Source organism: Sinocyclocheilus anshuiensis, unplaced genomic scaffold, assembly GCF_001515605.1.
Source record: "Sinocyclocheilus anshuiensis isolate Anshui unplaced genomic scaffold, SAMN03320099.WGS_v1.1 scaffold130, whole genome shotgun sequence".
In the NCBI taxonomy this organism is placed as follows: Eukaryota; Metazoa; Chordata; class Actinopteri; order Cypriniformes; family Cyprinidae; genus Sinocyclocheilus; species Sinocyclocheilus anshuiensis.
In genome coordinates, this window is record NW_015544207.1 from 1,996,947 (window position 1) to 2,008,282 (window position 11,336).

Consider the following 11,336-nt stretch of genomic DNA (forward strand, 5'->3'; position numbering starts at 1 on the left):
ATAATATAATATAATATAATATAATATAATATAATATATATAAAACCGATTTTTGTCGATTTCTTTCTAAAAACTATAATTGACAGCATATACAAACAAAAATCTATATATGTAAAAAAAAAAAATTTAGCCTACATAATACAAAATTATTAAACATGTCAATTTCCCCCATCTGGACAAAGTTACAGAAGTTCTCTCACTTCTCTGTGACTAGAAAAGAGCTAGAAATAACAATTAACTTAAAAGGAGTTGCTGTAGCCTATATAACAGAACAAATGTCATTTCCCACTATGTTTCTTAAATTTTAATTTTTTCACTATTAGGCCTATTAAATAGCCATCTTTCATGTCAAATTCTTACATTGTTTCAATGAATTCAGTTAGAATAATAAGACACTGTAGAGCTGTTACCATTAAAATGAAATCAGAATCAACAAACTCCATCTTTCCACTGCAGAAAACACAAAAGCTGCATCTGAAGTGGCATTAGATGTATTTACACAGACTGTTTGATGAAGCTGAGGTGCCATAAATGCATTCACACTGCAAAATGTAGAATAAAGAATTTTATAAGATTAATGTTTTAAATATTTTTAAAACATACAAATAAGAAATGTTCGGGAAAATGCAATGATAGTTTTTTATGAAACCAAACGTAGGAGGTGGCAAATGACTGTTTGAATGAGTGAGTCATTTAGTTAACAGATTAGTTCAAACGGCTGATTCATTCCGTAACGAGGCAAGTGATACCGTCTTTATAAATGGGTTACTGAATCATTGACTCACTTAATTCGTTCAAAAACTTGGATTCATTCAGTAATGAAACACCGCTGTGTTGCTTGGAGACACAAAACAGTTCTGCTTTGGCTTTATCGGCTTGGAATCGGCAGACTGACCGGCCGACCTAATTAAAATATGAAAATGTATTCAAATGTGAAAAAAATGTGTAAGATGAAGTTTGAAATATATCATAATTTTTGCAGTTCATCAACATGTATCATATATCACTTTGTGGCATTACTGTATGAAGTCACCGGATGTTATTCACAGCTATTATGAGAGTAGAAAAGGAGCTTGACTGTATTCTTTGTACATACAAACAGTATTCAAACTGTTGTATGAACAGGATAATTCAAACATCACACCTTTATATCATTCAAAGAATCAGGATGCCACTGATTGTATTTTTCTTGTGGTTCACTACATTAGCCCTCCATCTCTGGACCTCTTTTGTTGAATACGAATGTCATTCTAGGTATCTGTCATTGTGATTCAGTTGTCTCGCACACAAAGTGGAGCACTTAGGTCACAGATCATCCCAGAGGCGTTTCGTTGGCAAATACAAAGTTTGGGGGTCATGTCCTTGGGGAAGGAGCTGGATACAGTTCAACTGACACAAGCAAGATAGCAACATCTGAATGCCTCTGCTTTTTGACCTTTTTGACCTATTCAAAGCTCCGCTTCCATATACAGCAAGATATTTCTGCTGTAATTATGACAAAGTTTCTTTTTATTGATATGTTGAATTAACTAATATGCTTAATTTATTTAATATATTGATATTTAATATCATTTTGTGGTATCAGAAGTTACAGTGTATGAATATATATATATATATGTTTTTTTTGTTTTTGTGAATGTTTTGGAATTAGATTTTTGCATTTTCGTTTGTAAGTTTTAGTATTTTTTTTTATGGGTTTAGCTTTAGTTTTACAACAGTAATAACTCTAGTTTTGACACTGGTAAACAACTGAAACCCCACATCCTCATTTAAAAGAAATTACATAAAACATAAAATATGCTACTTTTCTCTTGTGCAAACAGCTGTATATGAGATGTATGATAGGCTATTGTTTTCAGCAGGCTCATATGCTCTCTCACTCTCTCCATCAGGGACTCAGATCTGTTCCTGCTGGACTCGCGGGTGATCTGGGCAGCAGAAGAGGGCTGGCTGGTGTTCGACATCACAGCCACCAGTAACCACTGGGTGCTGAACCCAGGCAGGAATCTGGGCCTGCAGCTCGCTTTGGAAAGTTTGGACGGTAAGTGGATGTGCACATGCCGCATGTCGCAGAGGTTAAAATATGAAACATGTACATCATGTTGCATCACAGACAGAGACTGCAGAAATGAAACCGTTTCTGAGGCCACACTTCAGAGTACTCAGTCTGTTTTGCTTTTGCTTTTGTGCGCTGTTAAGTTCAATGCAGTTCAGTTCAGTAAATGTTTACAGTGTCTTTGAAGGGCAATTTATTATAATGCATTTACAGGCCATTCAAAGAAAACATCTACAGTGTGGATCCAAAAGTCTGAGACCAGGAGAGAAATGCTACTATTATTACTACTATTATTTAAAATCCAAAGAGCATTAGCTTGCGAAAAAGCAGTGCACTTTAGTATAATTTAAAAAAGAGCTATTACAGAAATAGTGTACTTTTTAAGATTATACTTAGGTGAGAAATTAATGTAATGTATTAAATGCAATTAGCTGAAATTTAGAGAGCTTGTTTGAGCCACTTAAGTAGGATTTAAGTACATCTTTATATGTAATTACTTCTATTCATAATTAGTCTTTGAAATATGGTTAAAGTGAACTGCTGAATGCACTTACAAGCTTTGATGAATTAAATTATACTTTAGTGTCATTTTTGTTAGTTTTTGCAGTTTAGTACATTTAAAATATTCACTTTAAATGTAATAACAAATAACACACAGCAGTTAAAAATATAATCATATACTTTACATGTGCTTTAGTAGCCTACGTTAGCCAACACATCAAAACAAGTATTCTTTACAGCATGATAAAAGATTTTGATGATTTAAACATGATGATTTAAAATGTACTTTAAAGTAAAATCCTTAATTTGACATTATTACAAAGTGCACTTTTTAAGTGTCTTTAAGTGTGTTAAGTACACTTAAGTGGCCTTTTATTTCATTCATATTATATTATCTGCAAGTACAGTTTTAAAAAATAGGAAGATCCAGTCAAATGTGCACACATGAGCCTAGACAAGCGCTAATGGAAGATCTGACTTTTCCTAAACTAACCTTGAGAGTCAAGACCAATAATACAAGATAATGCGCAGAACCGATCTGTCCTAATTCAAATGTGTTGATCACTAATGCTTAGTCTGGAGTTTAAGCAGAAATCACTATTAATGCTGTAGTTTAGTCTAAGGTCAATGCTTGGTCTGGATGTCCTACATACGTTCTAACTAATGCAGATTTGAATCTACTGTTTTTCTTGCTTTATTGCCAGCCGCAGTGGGAGTGTGTTTTGCACTGAATCTGTGTGAGTAGGATGGTGTGTGTGTACAGGATGTTACAGGTTTTAAGTGTTAGCATGAAAACAGGTGCAGTGTATTATGGGGCTCGCGTAGATCAGCAAGCTTGTCGAGACATGCTTGCGGGACGCCTACCCTGTCGCCGTAGGCAACCGGCAACCCGGCTTTACCTCGGTGTGGAGACAGAGAGAGCATTCCTTCCTTTTTGTAAGAAACACACACACACATTAAAGCCGGTGTGTAGGTAAAAGGAGTCCAGAATGGCACAGAGACAGAAACAGATGTAAGTGCAGGAATTTTCTGAGTAAACAGCGAACTAAAAGCGCTCTTGAGAGCGAGAGAGATTACACAAAATAAACATCAGAAGTTGCATATTCTTGGAGAACACACACACTCTCGTACACAATTCTCTTGATTTATAAGACTGTGACCGACACAAACTGATTATTATATAATGCATATTACACGATTTATTAGACCACAGGGCTGTGACAAAATAAAAGATTGCTAAACTGTCCCGTTGAGTGTTATGTGGGTCTCTCTTAGGAACCGATTCACAGAAACACAAACACAAAGAAAAAATTGCCTCCTGCTACATGGGTGAAAAACGTATTTCAAGAGGCCTGTATAACTTCTCTTCTGGGATTTGTACCTGTCAGCATTGCCACTAACAATGTATTTCTTTCCTCTCAGATCTCAGTAAAGAGTAATTAATTGTAAATGAATGACGCACTGTGTCTCTGTATGCGCTGAAGTCTCTCTGTCTCCCCCTGCAGGTCAGAGCGTGAACCCATGGGTGGCTGGGCTGGTGGGCCGCAGCGGCCCCCAGAGCAAACAACCGTTCATGGTGGCCTTCTTCAAAGCCACGGAGGTCCACATCCGCAGCATCCGCTCCACACAGGGCGGCAACAAGCAGCGCAATCCCAACCGCTCCAAAACCGCCAAGGGCCAGGAGGCACTGCGTGTTGCCAATATCGCAGGTGTGTGTTTTCAATATATTGAGTACAAAAGTGTGAAGGCAGGTGAAGAAAGACAAATGCAAGGATAGAAATAATAAATCAGAAAGAAAGGTACTTAAAGAATACCGTATGTCCTTGGTAAACTTACTATGGATCCATGTCCAAAAACATGGAAATACCATGATAATTTTTGCTTGATGGGTTCATTATTAGAAACTAGAAATCCCTTGTGAAAAGAAGTGCAGTTAATTACATTGAATGTGCACTTTTCAAATCCTAAAAGTATTTTATTTAAGAAAAAAAGCTGTACTTGCTGATAATACAATATAAATTAAAGGCCACTTAAGAGTACTTAAAGAGATCACACTTTTATCACTGTTTCTTTAAAAAGTGCTCTTTGTAATAATGCCAAGTTTTACTTTAAAGTCAATTTTTGAGACATTGTTTTAATAATCTTTTTTTTATTTGAAAGAAGTACACTTATTTGGATTTTTTGATCAACATACTAAAGCACATGTAAAGTACTTGATTAAAATTTTAATTTAAAAGTGTTAATTTTAATATTACATTAAGTTTTAATAATTGTAATATTACAATAAATTGCAACTTCACCATTACAATTACGTTACATCATGTGTCATTACAAATATTTTTAACTACAGGCAATAAAAGTTTTACTAGAAATGACCTTTAAAATATATTTTAGTTAATCATAAATCCTTGTCAGTACATTCAGCTGTTCACTTTGACCATATTTCAAAGACAATAGAAGTAATTATAAAATTAAACTAATATATATATACACACACACACACACACACACACAGGGCCTAAAACTAACTTTAGACCTGCCAATGGCTGGTGACTTAAGGAAATTTACCGTCCAGAAATATTTTTTACCAGCCATGGAAAAAAAATAAAAACAGGCAGTTATGACACCAAAATTTTAGATAATAGACAAAAAAAATCACAATCCTTGATTCCAGTTTCGATACTGATAAAACTACTAGCTTAACCAATACAAATTTAATAGGCTACATTTTTAAAGACTAGTAAATAGTCAGTTGTAAAATAAGAGCAAATCAAATTACAAGCAATAGCACAAAATAGCCAACAAAGATACAAATACGGTGCATTTCAGGCAGGTCTAACAGTGATTTTCAGGTAGCCTACAGAAATGTAATAAATTATGCTAATCAAATAACACTATAGTATTTATATCTTTTTTAAAGTTCAAGAGCAGTGAGTGATTGTTTTTTTTTCTTTGTCCTATTTACTTTGATCAACATTAAAAACGCAGACAACAGCAGTATTATTGGAATTCTGTGTCTATCACTTTAACACCGTGTCTACACCGCAGCAGCTTGAAGTTGTCAACACTGGATGCGACAAAACGGCCGTTGCTTGGACGATTTCAGAAATAGAACGGGGAATCCGTTTACTTTCGGCAATTTGTCGTGTCGCGCCGCGGCGCATCCTGTGTAGACAATATCACTGATTAAAATGGGTTCTATTGTCTTGTGACACATTGCATCGCGCGCGGTTCGTGTCCGTTTTTTTCCTCAGCCGTTCATGTTCACTTAAGAACCAACTACTTTACTAGGATACTCACAGAGACGGGCATTTTTGACATAATTTTGTGTGAATTTGTCTGTTCAAGCGCAGGAAGGAAGCAGAGCTCAAGACGCGGCTTTCAGGCCGGGGCTTCAGATGTTGTAACTTCCCACTCAGCGCGAGTAACGCGCGTCCTTTCATGTGTTCTAGCTCTTGAATATTTACATTGCAAAGGCTTAAACTTTTGTGATGAAGCAGCACTGACCCGTCAATTGTACAGAGCGTTGTTCACATTTATTCCCGTTTATGTTCTCACAACATTACACTGTTAGAATTTATAAAAATGTTACTGGCCATCTGGCGACTCACACAGTTTCATATACTCGCCAAAGCGTGGCGAGTATGTGTGTGTGTATATATATATATATATATATATACAGGTGCTGAAATAAATGAACTTTTCCACGACATTCTAATTTATTGAGATGCACCTGTATATATATATATACAGTGCCATGAAAAGGGTTTTGCCCTCTTCCTGTTTTTTTAAGTTTTTGCATATTTGTCACACTTAAAAGATTCAGGTCATCAAACTAATTTTAATATTACACAAAGATAATGCAAGTAAATACATAATGCAGTTGTGGAGGAATTTTGGCCCACTCTTCTTTGCAGAATTGTTTTAATGAGTCTTTCACATCACTGTGGAGGAGTTTTAACCCACTCTTCTTTGCAGAATTGTTTTAATTTAGCCACATTGGAGGGTTTTCGAGCATGAATGGACTGTTTAAGGTCATGCCTAACAGCATCTGTGGCTAGTGAAATTTAACTCCGATTTCTAAAATAATGTGGTTAATCACAGTTCTTTCATAATTTAACAAGAGGGGGCAATTAATTTTTCACGTAGGGCCAGGTAGGTTTGGACAGCTTTTTTCCCTTAATAAATGAAATCATCATTTGAAAACTGAATTTTGTATTTACTTGCATTATCTTTGTGTAATATTACAATTTCTTTGATGATCTGAATCATTTAAGTGTGACAAATATGCAAAAGATAAAAAAAAAAAACAGGAAGGGGGCAAAACCCTTTTCACGGCACTGTATATATATATATGTACATATATTTCATATATATGTACTTAAGTCCTACTTAAGTGGGTCAATAAAAACACTCTTACGTTTAACTAATTACAGTTAATATAAATTTAAGCTATAATAAATGTTCTTTTAATCACAAATCACAAGTGTCTGAAAACATTACATTCAGTTCACACTTAAGTATAAAATTTCCAAAATAAGTACTCGTCTTAAAGTATGATAAAGTGTACTTCTTTTTCACAAGGGCTGTCAATAGATTATTTCATCAATAGATTATTTTATCATTAACCAAAACTGTAAGGGCTACTCTGACATAAAAGTGAGGTCAGAGTTTTAACAGGATAGCTCACCCAAAAATGTAAATTTCGTTTAGTATTTACTTACCCTCATGTGATTCTAAACCTGCATGCTGACATATTTTCCATGCAAATAAAACACAAAATCTCAAATTATTAAGAATTATCACAGCTCAAGATCAGTTAAAAAGTTCAAAGAAGACAATTAAACTGTCTAAGAAAAACTTAACAGCATGCAGGCTTGAACCCAACATGATATGAGTAAACAATGACTGAATTTTCATTTTAAGGTGAACTGTCCCTTTAAGGCAAAGGCAAACCACAGCTAAAATGTGTGTGCGTCAGTGTGTGTGTTCATGTGGTTCCTATTACTGTGTAATTCTCTGCAGGTCATTTTGCACAGTAATAGCATTACAGTGTTAAATGGATATTAAATGAATCTGGGTCGATGTTCTGCTTAGGTATGAGGTTATAAGGATTCCAGGTGACTTCAATGACCTATTCCTCATATTTCTCCTTGTCACTCACAGTATAGAATTAGCTTCAACACCCCTTCACATATTTTAAAAGTCAGACAGTGCCCATATCTGAAATACTGTTTGAGCAGAAAATGTCTGTGTAAAACATTCTTCTAAGAGCAATGACAGCATGTCACCAGCACATGGACTATACATCCCATATTGTTAAATATCAGATAGCCTTTTGTTTATGTCACAGCCATGAGCCATGATTTGCAACTTTCTATTGCCAGTTGGTGACAGGTGGTATTAGGAGAAGGGGACGTTCTCATTTTAGAGAATATTTATTAAAAAACAATCAAAATGTTTAATTCTAAATTAATATTATAATATTAAAAAGTATTATAATATTAATATATAAAGTAATATATTATAATATTAAAAAGTATTGAATCACAAATAATCATAATAATTATTTATTCTAATAATTTTATATACACTCCTGGACAAGATGACTTCATTTTAAATGCGCATATCTGCTAAACGTATATTTGGTCAACACTCAACAGTAGGAGGACACTAGCATAGTGTTTTTTTTTGTATTTTTTCGTTTTTTAATCAAATTATTATTGTGGGAAGATCACTGCACTTGCATATAGATGACTTTAAAACTAACAGACATCGATCTAATCATGCAAACTTTTGATTTCATTGAGTTTTAAACATCATCACAATGGACTATCATTTCTGTAAAAGGTTTCTATACAGCAATTCTTTCTCTCTCTTTGTTTTTAGAGAACAGCAGTGCGGATCAGAAGCAGGCCTGTAAGAAACATGAGTTGTACGTTAGTTTTCGAGATCTTGGATGGCAGGTGTGTTATTCTTCACCCCTTCATCTCTCTCTTCTCTCTTCTCTCATCTCTCTTTTTTGTTAGTCATCTCTCTCAGTCTTATTTTCTGCTTTTTAAAAAATAATTTCCCCTCATATATACGAAGTTTTGTCATGAAACTCTAGATGGCGCAGGCCAATATTAACTCAATATGATATAATTACATCATCATTCACACAATGCAGCTGATTGATTTTTTTCGCATCAGTAGTCAGTGATCTTGCTGTTCAACATGCAAATACTCAGCTAGTGCTTGCTGTAGCAGTGGCAGCATGCTTCATAAACCCTCCACTTCCCCAGCTCCACCTGTATAGATCTGCTATGGGGTAATTTCATGTATGCTATATATGGGGGTTATTTCATATATGTTATATGTGCAGCAGCAGTATTTCTACATGCTTACAGCAGCATGTCATGGATGTATTGGCAGTGGCAGTTTCAGTCAATCTGCTTAGGACGAATAAACCACCAGTCCAGAACCAACAACAAACCAGCTAAAATATTCCAAAAACCAGCTTGATGGTCTTAATCAGGTTTAACCTGATTTTTTTTTCATTAGCTGTTCCTTCTCTTTCTCACTTGACATTCCACTTTATCTCTCACTGTGTTTATGGCTCAAACCATGTTATGAGTCTGTGTAGCTCAAGTCAGTCTGTCCATTAGGCTGCATTACCTCAAGAGTACGAGCACCAGCAGTCAAGCAGAGATAGGAGAGCCTCGTTTCTGTTTACACACCCATAGTCTTGCCACCTGTAGCATAACTGTCTCTCCTACTGGATCATAGCACATAAACACTCACTCAGAGCAGCTGGCGAGGACTCTGAGACCCTGGCTCTAGCATGTGGGTTTATATTACCCTCAAATTCCCTTTTGAATCATAACATTTTACACATACTTTAACACGAGTACAGAATACGATTATGCTTTATCGGAGTGATCTGACATGCAGAATGCATTATGAAATTGAAGACCATCTGTTTGGGAAAGATCTAGCTCAAGCTTTATGACTGAAGGTGGTTGTCATGCTAACAGATTTGTGCTCTGTCCATCTTTCAGGATTGGATTATAGCTCCTGAAGGATACGCTGCATATTACTGTATGGGAGAATGTGCCTTTCCTCTCAATTCCTACATGAACGCCACAAACCATGCCATTGTACAGACTTTGGTAAGTCTTGTACTTTTTTACCACAGCTGCCAATCACAAATATTTCTAAAGCTGTATCTTGCATTATTTTATTTTATTATTTTATTTTATTTGATTTCATACTTTTATTCAGCAACGTGCATTAATCAAAAGTGGCAGTAAAGGCATTCATAATGTTATAAAAGATTTTTATTTCAAATTTATTAATGTTTCTTGAGCATATCAACATATTAGAATTAGATTTCTGAAGGATCACGTTATACTGGTGTAATGATGCTGAAAATTCAGCTTTGCTTCACAGTTTAATAGGAATAATTTAGTGTATTTTTGATCAAAATGAATGCAGCCTTTGTGAGCATTAGATTGAATGGTAGTGTGTACAGTTACTGTATATAGCTACTGTGTGTGTGTGCATATGAGCAATATCACACGAGTAGACGTGAGATATGGCTGAATATCGGCACGGCTGTGATTGGGCCGTAGGTAATCACAGTGTGCCGATATACAGTTCGACGGCACGAGTGTGTAAATACATAAAAAATTAACAACGGGGTGTCTTTAAAGGCCCTCTTATTTGTGAACTACTTCCTTACGCCATGGATTCAAATCTAAAGTTGATAGTTTAACAGCTAAACCCAAGCCTCCGTTACTAATTCCAAAACGTCACTTTAGAACTAGTAACGAAGGAACGTTGAGTTGCTTCATTAAAAGCATATTGTATTACTGTATTAAAAGCGGTGTATTATGTATAGTAGAGTATTATGAGAGAGAGATTGACTGAGAAATCGTGATTACCTGCATTACATACAGCATTCATTCTTCAGATCAATCTCATATTCACAATTAGTATGAATGTCCAAAAGGCTCGTACTATCCTTTCATCTGTTAAGGGTTATTTCTGATGACAGCGCTGCTCGGTGCATTTGTAGGCTGCGTACAAGCTTTTTGAAAGAAAAAATAACTTATTTTTCAATTTAAAAGTATTTTCTGCTGACTCGTAAAAAAGTCTCTTGTTGCCATCTAAAGGCGGAACAATGTAACTAAAATCACCATCACCCGTTTACCAATACTAAATACAACAATTATGTATATAAAATATTATTTATTGAATGATAATTGTCAGGCTTGTGTTGTGTTTTATTCCCTATGTGCTCCCTGTGACCCAGTGTTTATGCCCATATTTGGTTAGTTTCCTGTTCCTGTCCTGATTATGTTGATTTAATTCCAGGTGTTCCCCCGTTTATTCTCGTCATCCCCGCGTCTTGTCATGTATTTAAATAGTGTTCCCTGTTTTTAGTTCAGCATCCGGTATTGTTTATGTCTACATGTGCTACGTGAGTTTTCCTTGTTATAATTAAAATTCTCTGGATTGATGTACTCCTCATCTCTCTCCGTTCCTTGCTCTGCACTCCACTCAGTAGTGCAACCGTGACAGAATACAGGACCTAAAAAAGATGACTGCAGCTGAGGACGCGCTGTGGGGTTTGCGGCAGGGCGGTCTGTGGAGGGTTTTCTCGAGCTCTCTAACCGGGTGAGCTGACACGACGCCGCTCTAGGTGCGTGCTTCCTGCTGGGGTTGGATGACGAGATAATCCGCTGCGATCTTCCGACGTGTGATTTTCCCCTGATCGAGCTGATTAATCTTGTGA

General features: G+C 35.8%; 1 protein-coding gene across 1 annotated transcript in view; it reads left to right on the forward strand.

Moving 5' to 3' along the window:
- bmp7b (bone morphogenetic protein 7b) overlaps window positions 1-11,336 on the forward strand; it is a 58,950-nt gene that overhangs the window by 44,704 nt on the left and 2,910 nt on the right. Inside the window, exons 3-6 of the mRNA XM_016497508.1 lie at window positions 1,893-2,041; window positions 4,063-4,266; window positions 8,447-8,523; window positions 9,598-9,708. Coding sequence (XP_016352994.1) covers window positions 1,893-2,041; window positions 4,063-4,266; window positions 8,447-8,523; window positions 9,598-9,708 — 541 coding nt within the window. The remainder of the gene's footprint in view (window positions 1-1,892; window positions 2,042-4,062; window positions 4,267-8,446; window positions 8,524-9,597; window positions 9,709-11,336) is intronic.